General features: G+C 37.9%; 1 protein-coding gene across 5 annotated transcripts in view; it reads left to right on the forward strand.

Annotated features, from left to right (window-relative positions):
• Positions 1-19,512, forward strand: part of EPHA6 (EPH receptor A6) — a 444,142-nt gene that overhangs the window by 97,700 nt on the left and 326,930 nt on the right. For all 5 annotated transcript variants that reach the window (XM_027698393.1, XM_027698390.1, XM_027698394.1 and 2 more), the window contains exon 3: positions 18,542-19,205. In XM_027698393.1, the coding sequence (XP_027554194.1) occupies positions 18,542-19,205 (664 nt within the window). The remainder of the gene's footprint in view (positions 1-18,541; positions 19,206-19,512) is intronic.

The raw sequence follows: 19,512 nt of genomic DNA on the forward strand, positions 1-19,512 counted from the left end.
TGCGCACTGTTAGAAGAAGACAGAGACCAAAGAACTGCAGGTACAGAGGGACATGTTTATCTGTAGTGATTAAGTGCAGGTCCTGAATTCAGAACAATTCTTACCCTCACTTCTCAGATTTGTTGCTTGGTTTTGTACTATCTATGTTTAAGAAAAATTAAACCTACTATATTAGATATCCATAAGTCTGAAATGCCTAGATATAGTAAGATTTCTTGGAAAAACTCCACAAATCATTGCTTGGTGTTTTCCTCGCTCTCCTGTTACTATTCTACTTGTCACTGTCTATCTGATGGTTTAGATTTACGGCCTTAATGGCACATCTCTGTACTTGCAGACTGACAACCTGAAACATTCAGTTAAGGGAGAACTAGAGCACAAAGAGGTTAAATATATTGCCCAGTTGTTGCAGAGAAATTTGGCAGCACAAGTGGCACTATCTGTATTTCCTAAACAGCAGCTGAGCCCTTCAATCCCAAATGATTCTTCTGGCTTTCAACAGGTTGTTGTTGTCCTGTTGCCACATCACTTAGATAAAGAATGAGAGCCCATGGCACAAATCTGTCTTTTAGGAAGGTGGTTTGGGATTTCTATTACTTAAAACCCTCATGTCTGAAGACTCCATATTTCTCTCCCAGTTTTAGAAAACTTGAGGAGCAAGGGCATTTTATTTTTTTTAAGTACTGAAAAGGTTTACACTGTAAGAATGGTGTGAGAACTAACATTAATTTCCATGTTTTAGTATGAATTTTAAACATTTCTTACAACTGCTAATTATAATCTTTATATTGCTGCAATGTGGAGTACAACATAATTTTGAATGGGGGCAAAAATGTAGATGGAAATCCCAGGTAGATTTCTATGGGTGTTGAACTTTAAAGAAAGTTTCTTTGTATTCAGTTTTGAGAGACATATTTCTTGTAGTGATCAGGGTAGCTGTAGATATGCACTGATAGCCCCTTCCCCAGGCAAATCCATGACAAACAAGAGTGGTAAATACTCATTTTTAACAGTGAGATGATTTTTGTTTCTCAGTATGTTTAACAAATGAATAAACGAGAAATTTCACTAAATGAAAAGATTGAACTGAAAAATACAACTTTTCCCCAGTCTGCAGCAGAATATTGATGCCTCAGTTTAATTTCATTATGCAGAATATCAATTGCAGTTTTCTTACACTGTCAGAATTTAAATTACCAGAGGTCTGCAAGATTAGTCCTGCCTGGTGTGCTGAAGTTAAGCATGCTCTATTTAGATGGTCTGCCTTAAATTTACATTTTTATAGGCATGCTTTTGTTATGGAGAGTAAATAATGTTAATTTCTAAGAAAAAAAATAAAAAAAAGGTGTAATCTTGTAATAAAACCTGTGATTCAGCTTGTGGAGCCGAGGGTTGAATGACACACAACCACAAAACAGAGCTGCAACCCCCTCCGAGCTCACCTTCCTGTTCACCTTCACAGATGGAGCTCAGCAAGTTAAACCCCCAAAACTTTATTACCCGTGCCCAGCAGACTAAAGGTTGTTTTTCTTTCTCTGGCACTATTAATGACTTTCAGCTGACTGCATTTTAATTAAAAACCCCAGGTAGCCTCTTGGCTCAGCACAGGGGAACGCTGGTGTTGGGAATGCTGGGCGTTACTGTGCAGCCACGCGAGGTCCTTTGTGCAAGGAAGCACTTCCTTCTCCTTGCTTTTTTTGGGGGGGGAGGATGGGAGAGTGATGTCAGACACCACAGGGAGGCTGTCGTGGAGATAAATCCCTGAGCTTTTTAAAACCTGAAGGCAGCAAACGAGCAAGTATTTATTGCTGAAACAAGCGCTACCTTCTAGTCCGTGCAAGTTGAAAATTCTCGTCCACGTGTTTGCTCACACAAATCACGTTTGTGTGTACAAATGCTGCTTGTTTTCACTCTCATCAAAAGCCAAATGCCACAGAAAAATACCATTCATCGTTTGATGTAGCTATTCTAAGAAACTTGAAGCTGTTAATCAAGAAATTAATGTTCTTGCTGTGAAAAGTTCTCTGCAACACACAAGCAGGATGTTAAGGTAAAGCCATGTGGTTGCAAAATATGCTACAGAAAGGGAAGGCAAAAGTAGCAGTTACGCTATTCTGAAAATATTTATTATGTGCTTTTTCAGCCACATCTACGCAGGAACTTGCATATGAGAATATTTTAAGACAAAAATAAGATGGAGCATGGTTTGTTTTGCTCAGAAGACAGAATGGATCAAACTTGCTTTTACTTCCCACTATGCCTGGGAAACAGCTCTGAATTAGAACATCCATTTGGGTTGCATTTGCTGTTTTATAAAGCTGGAAACTATGCTATGAAAGTGGTTATGTGTAAGCAGCTGCTGTCATGCTGAAGTCATCTGGCAGATCATCAGTTCCTCTGTTTTCTTCCAAAATATCAGAGTGATACTTGGGAGTGTTTACTCAGAAAAGTCGGCCCCAGTAATTGTTCAGATTTTGAGTAATTATACTCTAGAATGCACTTTGTTTCCTGGGCTCACAGGTTCTTTTCTCCTCCAGAATATTTTAGTTAACATAGGATGTTTTAAAATCTAGTGCAATATCTCCCAAACTATTTTTCCTTGCAGAAGATTTTTGTATCTCTGACAGGATTTGTCAGGTTTGTGATCTATAGTGTCATAAACTATTGGGTTCCTGCTGGGATGAGGAATGTACTCATAATGAGACCTTGTGTTATTCATTTGCTTGAAGTTTTTAATCTTAGCTCTTGTGGACGTCAAGCTTCGATTAAATGTTCCCATATAAAGTGATATTAAGATGAAAATAATTAGATTAAAAAAACCTCTAAGATTAAAATACTGTTGTGTAATACACTTTATATTTGGAGTAAAAAAAATCATTAAATGGCATAAGCACACTTATCAAAAAGGTTAAAAATGCAAGGACTGCCTAGAATTGTCTTTTTACTGCTCCTGTGATTTTCTTAAGACTTTATTGGCGGTGAAGTCTGTGTTATCAGTATTATCAAAGATTATTGGAGCACTTTGTTTCTTTTAAGCATAATATCCATTTGAAAACATACTGTTTCAAGTAAGCAAAAACTGACTTTATAAAGTAAAAGAGCAGGCTCCTGGGTCTTTGTATTAAATATTGCATGCAGGGCTATAGACTTGTGACACTTTACAGCATAATTGTTGGTATTCTGGCAGAGCATTTCAGCAGAACAGCAGTTTTAAAGGCCAAATATTCAGTGGGAAAATATATTGCTGGAAAAAGAAAGAACCTATGCAGTTTCCAGCATAACTTGATTTGAAAGCACTATTTAAAATAGCATACTGTTACAAAGGTACATCATTTGGTTCTAAGTACCTACTGATTTCAACAAGGAAGGTCCTGTCAACAGAACAAGCCCACAAAAAGTTTCTGTGCAGCAGAACTGTGAAGATCACTTTCTCTGGGACCTGCTAAAATCTAAATGATGTTTTGTAAATGTGGTGGGAGACAAAAAAGTTCTTGATTTCAAAGATGCCCAAAGTCCTAATTAAATGGCTGCTTTTTTTCTCACTTTTTTAGGTGTATGGTTTTTTTGAGCTTCCAGTGAGAGCCTCTGAATCCCCTGAGCTGATTTATCAGGAAACAATGGGGTTTTTTAATTATTTCTCCACAATCATAAGCTCTGTATGCATATTTACAGTGTATATATGTATTTATACTATACTACGTGATTTCTTGACAACTTTGCAGCAAAATGGTGGAAAAATCTTTGAGTATGGCAAATAGTTCTCCCCTATCACTGAAAATATGCTTAAAGGGACTTTCATCTGAAATTTTTAGTAATTTTTTTTTCCTTTCTAATCCTGGCTTTGAGTGTCTCTCTTGAATATACAAAGTATATTAAGGAATATTCATGCAGGGTAAAGAATTAGGCAATATGTGAAGTTACAGTGGAGCTTTGTGTCAATTTTAAGGAAATGTATTCTATAGAAAGTTGGATATAGAAATCCCAATTCACAGGAAAAATATTATTTTTTTTTCAGCTGTGAAGAGAACAAAAATATTAGACCCTACACTTGAGAAGTTTTTAATCCATTCATATGCATTTGTGATTTTGTCAGCTTGAGGCTGTAGTATCATTCTTTTTTCTGCTTCCATACCACAAATGGTACATCAAACCTGAAAGTTCATTCTGTGTCTGTCTTTTCTTTTGGTTAATCATCTCCTGCTTTTGTATTTACAAGGCTAAGATCAAGTATTTCTAGCTGTGGCCAGACCAACAAGCAATGCAACAAGTCATAAAAGAAAGTGAATGTTGACAATCGTGTTACTCTTTCCCATCAAAATCCCATGTTACCACCAAAATTTTATCTGATGCTTTTAATCTGCTGCAACTCTAAAAAGGTGAACTTTAGCACACCTGGGTTACCTGAAGTATGTGACTAACCAGCTACTTGGCCTTTCTGAAAAGTAACCTGGGTTTTTTCAGAAACCTTTATTTAATAGTGGTACTGAAATAAAAGCTTAGATTGTTATTAAGTGCTGTTACTTGCTCTGTTACAGGCATTTTATTGCTTTCCTGTTGGTAGTGGCAAAGATTAATGAAACTTTTATAAAGTTGGATAGAAACAAGGAGGGAAGTATATTAAAGTAGCCCAGCTTGCTGCACACTAATTATTGTGTCAGATCTCATTAGAAAACAGATGCACACACAAGGCTGTGCTTGCTTATTTTAACACATCTGCTTTGGGAAAGGAGTGTGCAAATGTGAGAAGAGATTGCAAGTGAATATTCTACATAAATCAATTCACCAAAAACATTGTTCCTTTTTACTGTCCTCCATCTCATGTTTCAGCAGAAGTGCAGAATAAGAAGAATTAGGGAAAACTTTGTACTGTGTTTGGGTCAGTGGTGGGAGGGAAAGGACTCCAGTTCAGCACATTGCGCTCAGAGAAAGTTCTTATTTTCATGGGCATGTAATTTCAACAAAAGTGATTATGTGACTAGGATTAGCACATGATATAATTTCATGGGGTTTATTAACTTACACTTCATATGCAGGACTCTCAAATCTGATAAAATCTTGAGATGGGTGTTCTCTTTGTATTGGAAGTGGTGTATATAAGAAGAATGTGCACTTTGTGGCTGTATATAACAAAAGCACTGCAGCAAAAATAACATATCTTTTTACATGTGCTGATAGAAACAGTTTATTTCAATTAATCATACATAATTATTGTCTGTCTACTCCCATTTACATGGTTGTGACTGATGAAGGGGACAAAGATGTGCTGTGAAGGAATGACAGGTTGATCTCTGATGTCTGTGAGTTATATGGTTCCTTCCTGCCTCCTCTGGGTTGTGGGGACTTCCTGGGCAGTCTCAGTCCCATTTCTCTTTTATATGAGAAGACTTGTCTTCTGTGGCTCCTTTGTTTCTTAGAGGCTCTGTAATAATCAGGGTTTGTAGGAAGATGGTGTGTTCTGAGGTCTCGTCCCAAATACAGAAATGTGAAAGAGTTGGGAAGTTTTGAAGGTTATAAGGTCATGTTTATAAAAAGGGAAAAATGTTGCTTATTGTTACTTTTGCATTCACATTTCTGATTTGATCATAGGCTAGTAAGGACATTGGTTTTACTTTTTGTTATTGCAGAATATTAACCATGTTAGCAAAAAATGTATGAATGTCAGAAAACTACTAACCAATTATCATATGTTCAATTGTTTGATGACAAGAGTTTGAGTGCAACAGATATTTTGCCTATAAAAATTTACAGTTTTATATAGTCAAATATCTTTCTTTAATAATGATTAGCTTACATTCTGAAATGCTCTATTTAAAAATGCCATCAAGAGGCAGACTTTTGTAAACCTGCTGAAGAGCCTCTCTTGGGCTGTCACAGACTGCAGTGCAGAATGTAGTCACTGCTGTGGTCCCTAGGACAGTTTCTGGAGTGAGAGAGGAACAGGAATTAAAAAACTGAATAGGAAGTTGTCTCTTCATCCCTTTCCCCTGGAGTTCTGGTTCTTGTGGAACCTAAACAGGAGGGACTTTCTCTTTGTAACTCTGAAAGCTGAATTGTTCTGCTTTCTTCCCCAGCCCTGTGTACATTCTAGAAAACTGGAAGAACGGTTAAAAGCATGATCTTAGTAACAAACATCCCTAAAGAGTAGTTGTTTCATAGCAAAAACGTAGCTCAGTCTACAAAGAAGTTAAAGATTTTTAATGATGTGCTGTAACTACTGCCTGCTTTTGGTGTGCATTCTTTCAATGGTATTAATCTAACTTTTATGAAAGCTTTTCTCAGTGTTTCTGAATTAGATAGTCATGGAGCTATTTTAAATAAATGATATGTGAAGACCTTCACTGGCATAGCATGGATTAGATTTAAAAAAAACCCACCTTCTAATGTCCTTCATGAAAAACAATACCCTGTGAAGACATGCAAAAAAAAAATCTATTCCTTCTTTTGGCTGCTCAGAAATGACATCCATGAATGGGTTTTACTTAAAAGGACCTCATGCTGACAGGCAATATATGAAGTAGGGACACTGGACTAACACCTCAACCATTGTGTTCAACTATAACTGAATAAAGCTTTGCTCTCTTAGGGCAAAGTTGGTTGTGAAAACAGAAAGTTCTCAAAGAAAAATGTGCAAAATATAATCCTTCTTTCTGCAAATTATAAAAGAACCTAATATCTAATTTGAGCTCTAGTTGACATTCCATGACCTTCCTCCCTCCTGCAGTGATTTTTTTTTTGTTTTTTATGAGCTTGTAGCTGCTCAGTGGATCTGCAAACCAAGTTATCTACAGCAGGTTCAAAATACAGCTTTAAGTTTCAGCTAAGCGAAAAAAAATCTTATTGTACTTAAATACTAAAGTCAATTGCTACCCTTGCAATTGCAGTGTCTGGAAAATTTAAGGATAACTATTATCAACTCTAAAAGGTAGGGGAAAAATTAAGCTAGCAATAAATTAACCTAAAAATTATCAGCATATGTTTAGGTATCTCCTAGAGTTAAAGACAAATGAAAATATGTCATGCTTAAATGTCTTTGCCCTAAGTAGTGTGCTTTTAAAATGAAAATTGCAGGTCAACCTTGTTATCCTGTGTCAAATAAGGAGTTGCTCTTGAGCTCAAGCACTCAGAATTTCACTGAATTGCCTAAGTATTGTAGTAATTTTTAGGAGGTTTTTAAGAGCCTATTGTTGCTACATGCTTTGTTTTTTTTTACAATCTTCTCTTCGAGTTGCAATTTTCAGCCTTGTAAATTCCTTTGTGAATATTGTACCAGACAAACCCACGACACAGCCATATGGTGTGTGCTCACAGAAAGGTCAGGGAACACCCTGTGGGGGGAATTGCAAGGTGGTCAAAAGTTGCTGACTTTGCTTGTCAACACTAACACTGGACAGCTGGAAATACTCAACTCAAGTTCTAGTTTTATCATGGTGTAGAACATAAACTGAAACAGATATTTACCAGTTGAAGATTAGGACATTTGATGTTATTTTAGCTAGGAAAGGATCATTTCTGCAGGACAATAAGTCTCTGGAGAAGCTTCAAAATCTCTGCCACAAAAGAGTAAGAGCACAGCGAAGGTATCACATGAGGCGTCACATTCAGTGGAGGTAAATCATCTGTCACACTGGAACATTTCTACCTTTTATTGTCAGTTCTGTGCTCAACCTATCCCTTCAAAAGGATAAAAGATAGAGACAAACATCCTTTATCCATCACTGAGGAATGGTTTCCTGGAAACTGCAGCTGACCTGATCAGGGCATGCTCCTATGGCAGAGTGCTCACACAGGGAATGTTGCCTCATTGAAGAGGGTCCCTCTGGAAAGCCAGAGCTTGTTCTACATATGTGAGGGGGGGGAAGGGGAATTATGTATCATTTTAAGAAAACTGTGAATTAAAAATAGAGCAAGTAAATGTGTAAATCTCTCCACAACTCCATGGTTGGGTTTTTTCCCTTCAGAAATCAGAATGACAGACCTGTGGAAAAATGTACTTGCTGAAGCTCTCCATTTTTTTGTCATAGGGAGTTCTTTGTTAAAGTAATACCTTTTAGCTGTTTTCTAATTTGGATGAACCTAAAGAGACTGCAAACCTACCTAAGAAGATAAACTGACCTTCTCTGCCAAATCTGTAGATATGAACAAAACAGGGCTTAATATGTACCCACGTGATTCCAAGTTGTGCGTGCAACACAAAGAATAGAGATATGGAGATAGAACATTACACAGAGAGAGTTGAGCTATACAAAATGTTATTCTGTCTACCAAAGTAAACTGAAATATAGTAAAATGAAATTTCCTCCTTTTCTCCCATTAGCCTCGCCAGAAGTTGATTTACAAAGTACTTTTGTTTTTAATGTAATTGAAAAGATGGGTAATGAGATGGGGGAGGCTGAAAGAACATAAGAGTTATTCAGATATGTCTGAAGAATGCAGGATAGTGTAGAAAAGAGATGTCTGAGAGGTTGCTCTGATGATACTTTCCTCAACTGTATTACATGGAGTGTTTTCAATGTCAGCTTATTTATAGTAGAGAATAATTAAGAGATTGATGCTTCCCCCATTTGTACACTCAGAAATGGGATGAGAGGAAGGAGCACAGGGAAGGGGAGCAAGTTGTTTTCTTCTGGTATATTTTAACGAGCAGGATTGAGCCTGGGCTCCCTGAGGAGACAGTGCTGCTTTACAAGTTCTCAGTAAATAAGTAATTACATAGGAAGTATGAACAAACTGATTTGCTGGAACACACTGGCAATTGTTTTCTTTTCCTTTCTCTTCCCTTTTTTTTTCCTCTGTTCCTGCCTTGGAACTCACAGACTATATGTGGAAGGTTCATATGGATAGCATTTTTTTTTTCTTTTAAAAATACTGCAGACTTCTGAATTTTATGTGTTCATTTCTCCACATATATTTGGACACTTTGCTAAAGACATTTGCAATATGTAATGAAACTTATTCTGTAGAATTTTTATGCATCACTCTGCTTCAACCTAGAAAATGAGTAAAGTTATAATGCAGGTAGCTGGAATACACAAATAAACTTAGGAATTTACATGCAAATAAACTGCTACTTATGTTCTTCAGCTTGCTCCACTTCTAATAATTGGTTCTTCTGTTCACATCTTGGATTTTATTTCCAGAAGTTTTGAGGTCAATTAAATGGCAGCATATAATAGCATTGCTTCTGGCTTTCACTTGAGTATATCAATATCATCCCTTTCAAGCCAGTAAATACAAACTTTACCTGTAATTATTCACATAGCCCGAGTCTTGGTTCTCCTCCCTTCTGATCCTCTGCCTAGAAGGGATAAGTAGCTTGGAAATAAAATGAAGTGATGAATCATGTTATTTGTAGCTGGTGATAACATTTGTTAGGATGATGGTGGAAGGCCTGAGGTGATTCATGAGAGATGCACGTCTTCAATTCTTCATCAGCAGTGTGGTAACAGGTATCTCAGCCAGATGTGCAGCAGGAATGGGCTCTGTTCCACCTGGTGGCACAACAGCTGGAGAGGAATGAAGGGTGGTTGTGAGGGAGCCCATCAGTAACATCCTTAGAGGAATTCTGTTGTGCTCTGGGGAATTCTGCAGTGTCATCACCCAATTCATGTGGGTATGTGTGGTGTCACATGAAGGCATCCACACTGATGCTGTTCCTGTAACACATGGTGAGTGCTGGCAAAAATCACTGATCTGTCACTTAACCTTCCTTTCATTATCTTTAGTTTTGCTTCTTTGGTTTTATGTCTTAGTTTGAATTAATGTGTTCGTGTTTGTAAAGCACTCTGAAGATGAAAAAGCCTTACGTAGGTGCTTTGTAGAAATATTATTTTTAATTGTTTCTGTTTGGTATAGCTTCAATTAAAAACACTGACTAGGACTAATTCAATAGCAAATAGAAAAGGCAAGTTTGTTTTTTTTTAGGAAAAGTAGACTTTAGAAAAGAATTGGGCAGAGGTAGGAAGAAGGAATGGATAGATATTCTTCTGGCTTTCACTTCATCATATTAACCTCGTTGACTGCTTGCTAATTGCAGTAATTTAAATATGCCAATGCTCACATAAAAATAGACTCTGAGATCCACTGCTTTTCAGCGGGAAAACCTGGAGCTTGAAAAGGTATTTATACAATTTCTGCTGTCAGTGGTACTGAAATGCTTTTTGTGAATGATTAGTCAGGAAATGAAAATGGGAAAGTCTGACTCACAGCCCCCTTTCTGGGGGTGCATAACCAAGACTGCTGTTTTCCCCTGACTCCGTGGTATTTGCTTAAAGCTTGGAGTGGTAAAGGCAAAAAAATCTTCCTGCTGCTGAAGGGTAATTTCAAATATCAGAATGGTAGATTCAAAGCCAGTAAAGCAAGTAAAAGGGCACTAATACTTGGAAATTTGTGCATTTAAGGCAGGTTCGTGACATGATGCAATGCAGAGTTTCTGAAGGGCTTAACTGGTCAAAGCAGTCATTTGCCTCAGTACGTGCATTAAATCATAGGGCAGACAAGGTCAGCTTTCAAACTGAGGGCTGAGAAAACGTTCTACCAAGTCTCTCTCCCTGCCCCGATGTTACTCTGCCTTCTCAACAGGCCAAACCAAATTGCAGGGTTGAAGTGCAGGTATTGGCAGCAGGGGAGTCTAAAAAGCAGCTCTGATATCACAGAGCCTGTTGAGTCTGAGCCAGTGCAGCACTGACACCACTGCCCAGAACAGTTCACAAAGAGCTGAACAGATTAATAGATGACCTCTGAATTTGTAGACATTTCTAAACTAGAAATGTAGAGATTGCTCATGGTTTGTTGTTTAGGGTTTGGGGTTTTTTTTCAAAGCTTCCTCCAGAATGTTTTTCTGTGTTTCTAATTATCTGAGGGCACACAAACATTTACTGTAACATTGTCTGTGCTATTTTGGAGATCTAGCAGGGTCCCCCAGGCCACAAAACTGATGCAGACAGCTATTGTGCAGCATTGCCAAAGCACCCAGCACATTGGCTTCACTGAGCAGTGTTGTAACATTCTGCTCTAGTTACTCTGATTTTGCTAGGTGGGAAGGGCAGAGTCAGGATTGCTCCAGCTCCCCACACTCAGGAAATGAAGAAACATAACAGCAAATAAATATTCTGCTATTAAACAGCTCACACCTGTTGGAGCCTGACTGAACTATATCTCCAGTGTGATTTAGTTATTTTTTAGTTTTATATCTGCAGTGTGATTTAGTTATTTTTTAGTTTTAATTTATTTCTTGGTCCTTGTTTGTTCTGTTCCAATTATAAGGAAGTATAAGCAATTACACTTATGTATTTTAAGTCATGATATATCTCACTAATGATATTTACTAATTTACTACTGTATTTCACAAGGTAGTGATAGGACAAGGGGAAAAGACTTTAAACTGAAAAAGAGGAGGTTTCGATTAGTTATTAGGAGGAAATTCTTTACTGTGAGGGTGGTGAGGTACGGGAACAGGTTGTCCAGAGAAGCTGTGGATGCCCCAACCCTGGAAGTGTTCAAGGCCAGGCTGGATGGGGCTCTTAGCAACCTGGTCTAGTGGAAGGTGTCCCTGCCTATGATAAGGGTTTTGCAACTAGATGATCTTTAAGGTCCCTTCCAACCCAAGCCATTCTATGAATCTAATGAGTGACAAAATTTGCTTCTTACACACGTCTGTTACTCCACAACAGCCCCATGTATTTCAACACACGTGTATTGATGTTCAGAGCTCCCACATCCTGCAATTATTCTTAGTTAATCCCATAAATCTAATTCAGCCAAGTGAGGATTTCTAGCCTCTTATTCTCCATACCCTACCAGCATTATTCTGTGTTTTGTAACAGCAGGGGGACTCTACAGCCTAGCACACAACTATTGTGATTAGTTAGACCAAACTCTATTCTAGTAGCAGGTAGCTGTAAACCACAGGTTTATGTATCTGGTTTTCAATATTATTATTTCTTTCATAAGACAGAGGTCAGCAAGCTCTGGTGCAGGTCCCAGGGACAGTGCATAGGCAGATTTTGAAGGGCACACAGCAGGGTTCAGTGTTCTGAGCTATAATACCATGAAAAGGTGTAGACTTTCTGCTCTCAATTTCTATTCAATTCCAAATCCATCGGAAGTGTTGCATTACAAAGGGATAAGATGCCCATGGAAAGGTGATCAGCAGCAATTTTCACCACTGAATTGTGGCATCTGTCACCACCTGCTGAGGCTTTACTAGCATGTCTCATTTCAAAAGAAAATTACAGTATGGCCCACTACCCTGCAGATCCTTGATGCAAGTCATTGAGTCTTTTATAGACTATACACACTCAGGGAAACAATGGCTTTGTTCCAGAGTGCTGGACAGAATGGCATTTTATATGGTAGTGCTTGGTTTCAGTTGTATTTCACTTTATAATAAACACCCTTCATATGTATGCATATATGTGTGAATTCTCTCTGTGTTTTTCTTCTTGAATGTACTCAGCTTTTTCATGATCTAGAATAGAAGCAAAGATGTGTTATTTTCTCTGGCTTCTGTTTTATACTTTCTCTACCATGTCCAAACATCATTCCAAGGGTAACTTTTACTGGTTCATTAGCATACTCCTGTCTAGATTCTGGTCAGTCAAATAAATTGATTGCTTCACAGATTATATATTTCTAGATGTAAATGTTTCTCGTCATCTTGTTCTTTTCTAGTATATACATAAAGGTCCGTGTTCAAGACCTCTGCCCTTCTGAAACAATTCACTTTACAAAGCTAGAGCAGGGCTGTCTCTTTTTGATCCCAAAGCCCGGTGCTGGCTAATCCCCAAGTGAGAGTCAATTGTCTCTTATATCTGAAGTTGGTCTCGCTTGAATTCCAGGGTTCATCCCCCAAATCTCACCAAATCCTAGTCTTGCTTGCCTGTAGAAAACATTCATACGAACAGGAGTAGTTTTCACTGCAGAGTGAAGTTCGATCACCTGGAGCAGCTCATCTCACAGTTGTTCACTATTCAGTGCTTCATGTAAATAACAGAAAAGGGTTTGGATTTTCAATTTTGAGGGCATTAACAACTTTCTGAATCATCCTGGCCACTTCAGACGTGGAGCAGCTGTTCCACAGCCTGAACCTTATTAACACTTGCCTTTGGAGAACACAGAGTAATCTACCACTTTATTTCCTATATTCTCTTGTTTTTGTTGCCCTAATTATTCATTTTTTATTTATTTACTTCTGATTTTTTTCTGTTTCCTTTTAAATACATTTATTTCTGCAGACTTTAGGAGGGGTTTGCCCTCAACTGCCATAGTCTGTGCCTGTGTGCTGCTGCCTGTGTGGAAAACAGTTGTCTCATTTTCTCTAAACTTGTGTTGCCATTGTCATTATGATTCCACAGAGCTAATAAAAGGTGTGCTACTTATTTCTATGCATTCCCTAAACAATTTTTAATCATGAATGTAAAACACAAGTAGTTTAATTGCTGTTTTTATTTTGCTGGCTGTGTCAGCTTGTACTTGCTGGGACATACACAAATACCTGGGGAATTCTGTCTGCTTTTTTTTCTTCTTTTTTTAAATAGATGCACTACATGAGTTCAATCTTATCACTTCTCTTACTGGGCTTCAGAGGGCTGAGCATTTTCACATTCAGAATTATGGATCTTGGAAAAAGGGAAGAAAAACGAGTTCAAGGGAATGAGGGAAAATATTAACTCGATACCTTTAATTTACAGCAATTCTGTAGTTCTTTTAAATATTCTTTAGTCTTAAAATGGCGTCGAAACCAACAAATGACAACTGTGCCTTAAAATTGTTCACTTTCTAAGCATGTTAATGTGAAGGAAGTTTTTTTTCCTGCAGTTCTGTTATGTAGCATGGCTGGTTCTGCTTGAATGTCATTACAGCAGCGAGATGTTTCAATGTGCCCTGTCAGGTGGCAGCCAGCAGCTGTGCATGCCAAGTGCAGGTCCTTCTCTATTGTTTCCTGGCTTAGACCTTTCTGATATCATTTCTATGGAGATCCTCTCACTGGAGAGAGTAAAAGGGAATTTATAAAACTTTTAAAACTCTCTTTATTTTTTACCATTCAGCTTGTTTCCATGGAAATGGGGTCTATAAGATTGTCAGTAGCAAAGAGCTGAAAGTGAGAATTCACTTGTAGATTTTATTAGGTGACTCCCAGCTGAGATCTGCAAATACTGGAGACCAAAATAAGGAATGAACAATTTAGGAAAAGAAAAAAGAACAAACTAAAATATTAGAAAAAACACTCTCTGCTTTGTTGTTATCCTCATTGGATGTGATAAATAAGGAAATGCTTATTTAACTGTTCTTGGGCATGTGAGTTGCATGGACACACTTGCAACTTGCTTCAGACTGTTTTTTTTTAGGATAGCAGCAGTTCTATATAACAAATATAGAACATCTCTTTTATAGGATGGGCTTTTTGACAGGGACCTGACCATTTCAATGGATATCTGTGTGCAGTGAGGGATATGTGTCAGCAGATTGCATTGCTGCAGTTCAGGTTTAGTGAACTTTCAAATATCAGCTTACGTTTTTGTGTAAGAAGTGGTTGACAACTCCATTTCTGAAATTACCTACCTTGCTGAAAGGAACTGGTTTGCTAAACCAGCAAACCAGATCTGTACGGCATGAACCTTGCATATTTTGTTGCTCACTTTAGAAAGGAAATCTTTCTTCTCTTGGCAAATAAGAAATAAGACTCCTCACCACTGAGGATTTGCCTTAACAGATGTGTCCTCTTAGCAGGCAGTAAAATGCAAGACAGATGAAATCAACAGATTTTGCTCCCCAATCTCATATCCCATGTTCTTTCTTTCAGTTCTCTGCATGGAAATCCAGTCTTTATCCCTTTGTGTTTTACTCAACAACAAACGATTTGTGCAGTATATTTTACCCAGGGGTCCCATTGTGCGCTTGATATCCAAATGTGTTGATATTAAATCTGCCACAACCTTTGCTTACTCAGGAGTGAGCTAAGATCCAGTGGCTAGGTGGAGTAAGTGCATAACCCTTCAGTTTTAGACAATTATGCTTTGAGTAAAAAGGCAAGCAGAAAACAGGGAGGGAAATTTCTAGCTTAGGATAAAAATGCAGCAAAATTTTTAAAAGCAGATGGTCTCTTCCCTAAACTACTGAGTGAGGGCCTGGACCTAAATAACCAGTGTCTCAGTCCTCTGTGTTCCGCTAAATCCTGTATTGTGTGTGGCCAATACTGAGCAAATCATACCAATCAGGAATTTACCATCTCTCTTCTTTAAGCAGCACAATATGACCTCAAAAAGGGATCACTTAAGAGACTGAGCATAGTTTAGAGATAAGTCAAGGTTCAGGGTTTGTTGAAATAAGTGGTGTCTTCAGGGAAATTATGACAGTTTTCATCAAGCTGAAAGTGGCCCATTGTATTTTCTTTTCTGCAGCATGGTGTCACCAAGATGTCTTCTCATCAGACAGTGATGTGTTTAAAAAAACCCATGAAATACATTAATCTCTTTTCATCGTGTTTATAATGCCCTTGGTGATACAACCTACTGGATTTTAATAACTAGCTCATTCTGATTTTGTAAATCTGCAGTGTTTTGGTTTAAAATAACAAAGTGGGGGACATGGAAAGAAAATTTCAGTGTTATATAGCCAGTACAAGATTTAAATTAGGTAATTAACTCTTTATAATGTTCTCTGTACAGCTGTTAGATATTAGTGAAGTCCAAAAATGAAACAAAGAGGTTGTAAAGTAGCTCGTAGAGATATGAAAACAACTGAGACTTTATCTAACTAAAATCTCAGTGTGATTTGTAGCCTAATCTCATATTTTGTGCTTGGATGTGACAAGTAATCTTGGAATCTTCTTTCCACCAATCTTCACGTTGTATGTTCTTCTATTTAAAAGACTCCTCCTTTATGGTACATGTAAAATGTAACCTCTTATTCACACTGTTGTTGATTACAATATTAAACTAGTATTTTTAAGTCTTTCCTCCCAAGCATGTTTTGGGCATTTCTTCTTCATAAGTTCTGGAACTCCAGATGTAAGAATTGGCTTTACCAATGAGATGCTTCTGTTTGGTTGGTTTTGAGGTTTCAGGGAATAATAGTTTCTCACAACTAAAATGTTTATAAATACTTATAATTTAATTAACTAGGAACTTTAATATGAAATAAACCCTAAAGAAAACTAGCATGTGTTTGATTAATTGTTTGGCTTTTTGTTGTCTGCACTGAATTTAAGTATTGCTTTTCCTGACTGTTTTTACCAGAAGAGAAATGCAACACTTTGGTAAACTTAAAAGCAGATTGTGTTTCACACAGGAACAATGTGTCTTTGTCAAAGACCATCACAGACTGAGTTCTGTCACAGACTTTTCTGTGGCATTAAAGTGGCATTTTGGGATGGTGGAGTTCTCCTTGTTTGCACTCCAATATCTGGCACTAGTAATAAAGAGCACTAGACAACAGACTCACAGCTGTATTTACAACCATGTCCCTCTGCAATGGCTGCACAGGAACATTCCACAGTAACCCTTTTTGAAATGTTTTATATGGATGATGTTTAGACTACTATTTCTGTTAAATAAAATGTTTGTCTGGCCCAGTGGATGAATTCCGATAAATTGGGCTGTCTGGGAGCAAAATGGAAAGGCACAGGCACGAAACATGTGAGCTCTGCTTTGAACCAACTAAAGCACCATCCATGTTTGATCAATCCATCTTGGTTTAGTCTTTGAAACCAGTTATTGAAGCCCTGAGCCTTCACTTTCCTACAGAAGTAGTAGATTTGTATTATTAACTACACAGCTAAGAGCTAACTTTAGGGCATTAATTTCGGAGTTCAGATTGAGATATTGATTCAGAGGGAATATATAAATATTTCTGATGAGAATCTCATGGCAAGGGTAGGATCTGTTGGATGTGTTTTCTTCCTTAATGTATTTAAGAGACGTATGTTGAAGCTCTTTTGTTTTAAGCTAGTTTAGGCCAGTTCTGAAGACTGTTCTATATTTTAAAAATTACATTGTTTTTAAACCATCCACTTACTCTTTTAATTCTGGGCTTGTTGTGGTGGGGTGTTGTTTGGGTGTTTTGGTGTTTGATTTTTTTTTTTTTTTTGGTATTTGGTTGTTTAGGGAATTTTTGTTCTTTTTGAAACCTCTCTGGAGCACGTAACATATCTTCCTCTTAATATGACTTAATACACAAATAAATGTAGAAAACCTTTTGTGCTTCTGTTTGTTTATTCTCCCAATTTACATTGTGGCTATATTTGTGTATATCACCTATTTGTATAATAATAATTAAATGTAACAAGAGGAATCATCAAAAGTTAGGGCCCATAAAGGCCTTCACTTCCCTTATTTTTCTGCATAGCTCCCAGCTGGGTACTGCAGTGACCAGGAATTCCAATCCTCTGATTGCAAGTGGCAGCACTTGGAATTATTTTTTTCAATTTGAATTCCAATGACTGTTTGAATTCAGAGTGTTCAGACCAATGAAGCCACAGGTTTCACAGGTTGGAGTGGTAGTTTTTTAGTTGTTTGTGGGATTTGTTTTGTTGTTGTTGTTGTTGTTTTTCTGCTGCTTCTACCGTGATGGATCAGCACATCTAAAAGATGCACTAAAACTTCTGGTGGGACACAACATTTTTGGATACAGATCTATAACTAGTTCTGTGTTTTGATATGAAAACATCTCTATCTAAAGCTGCATTTATATTTTGTGTGCCTAGTGGAAAGTTGACTATATTGAAGCTATTTTGGGGATGTTTGCAATCTTTTGGAGTAGCTGATTATGTAATAAATTAGGCATTTGATATGAAACACATGGATAATATTTCAATTTTTTTTTTTTTTTTGGAGAACCTCTATGCAGGAATTTCCACCAGAATTTGAGAATGTTTGGTGAAGCTGATGTAAGGAAAACCTGGAGAGGGATGGGGAGGAGAAAAAGGCTCCTTCACCTTTGAACTCCAAGAGAATTTGTAAAGGCAACAACAGCACGATGCCTGTGACAGTTGGGTTTTGTTTTGTTGTTTTGTTTGGTTAGTTTTTGTTTGGGGGAAATAAGTGTAATACAGGTCCTATGGAGCTAGAAATGAATCATCTCTATATACAGTTAAATGTTTTTAGGGTAACTGTGCAAACCAGCCAGTGCCACGGGCCTGAGCTGTGGAAGTTGCTTGGAAGACTGCTGGAGAGCCAGCCCCCTGGCACATCAACCAGGAATGTTCTAGAAGACTTTATCTGCATAGGTGACTGTGTGACATACCTAGGAATGTTCTCAGCCTTAATAAATTTGCAAATATAATATCATGGTCGGTATTTCCTTCTTTGCTGAGCCCTAGTAATTTTTTAATGTTTCTATTAATTGAAATTTATTGTAGAGCTTCTGAAATAACTCCTGTTCTGTTCTATAGTTGGATCTGGTTTTAACTACTGTCTTCCCATTAAACTTGAAGTAAATAATTATTCTTAGTTTAGCCACAGGTGCATATACATGAGGAGTGTGTGTGTGTGTATGAATGGACTCTCTGGGTATGCATATGCACAATAAATATTTTTCTTTTCAGTGGGATGCCATAACTGAAATGGATGAACACAACCGTCCCATTCACACTTACCAGGTGTGCAACGTGATGGAACCAAACCAAAACAACTGGCTTCAAACCAACTGGATCTCGCGGGACGCTGCACAGAAAATCTACGTGGAGCTGAAGTTCACCCTGAGGGACTGCAACAGCATTCCCTGGGTGCTGGGAACCTGCAAGGAAACTTTCAATCTCTACTACATGGAGTCAGATGAGTCTCATGGAGTAAAATTCAAGCCAAACCAGTACAGTAAGATTGATACTATTGCAGCTGACGAGAGCTTTACCCAGATGGATTTGGGCGACCGCATCCTTAAACTCAACACGGAAGTCCGTGAGGTTGGGCCAATAAACAAGAAAGGGTTTTATCTTGCTTTTCAGGACATTGGAGCCTGCATTGCTTTGGTTTCAGTCCGTGTTTATTACAAGAAGTGCCCTTTCACGGTGCGGAATTTGGCCATGTTTCCTGACACGATCCCAAGGGTGGATTCTTCCTCTCTGGTGGAGGTTCGGGGCTCCTGCGTGAAGAGCGCTGAGGAACGGGACACCCCAAAACTGTACTGTGGGGCAGATGGGGATTGGCTCGTGCCTCTGGGACGGTGCATCTGCACGGTGGGATATGAAGAACTGGAGGGCTCCTGCCATGGTAAGAAAACATTGGTGGATTTTTATTTTCTTTTTTGTTTTTAATTTAAAAAAATAGTCTATAATGTCATATGTACTTTGCTGTCATATGTACTCTGCTGTCCAGAATAATTTCACAATGACTTGAGGATAAGATGCTCTTTTCTGTAGTAATAATTGTAAAGAAAGCCTCAGAAACCACCGAGATGTGAGTCTGCTGTGATTTACATTTGCTTTTTAGCAAAAGGGGAGAGAAAGAGCCCATATTCATAAGTTACATAAATGACATTGCTGTTTTGCTGCAGAGTTTCTCAGATTCAATGGTATTA

This window comes from Neopelma chrysocephalum, unplaced genomic scaffold (assembly GCF_003984885.1).
Source record: "Neopelma chrysocephalum unplaced genomic scaffold, ASM398488v2 Primary Assembly neopelma1_126, whole genome shotgun sequence".
Lineage (NCBI taxonomy): Eukaryota > Metazoa > Chordata > Aves > Passeriformes > Pipridae > Neopelma > Neopelma chrysocephalum.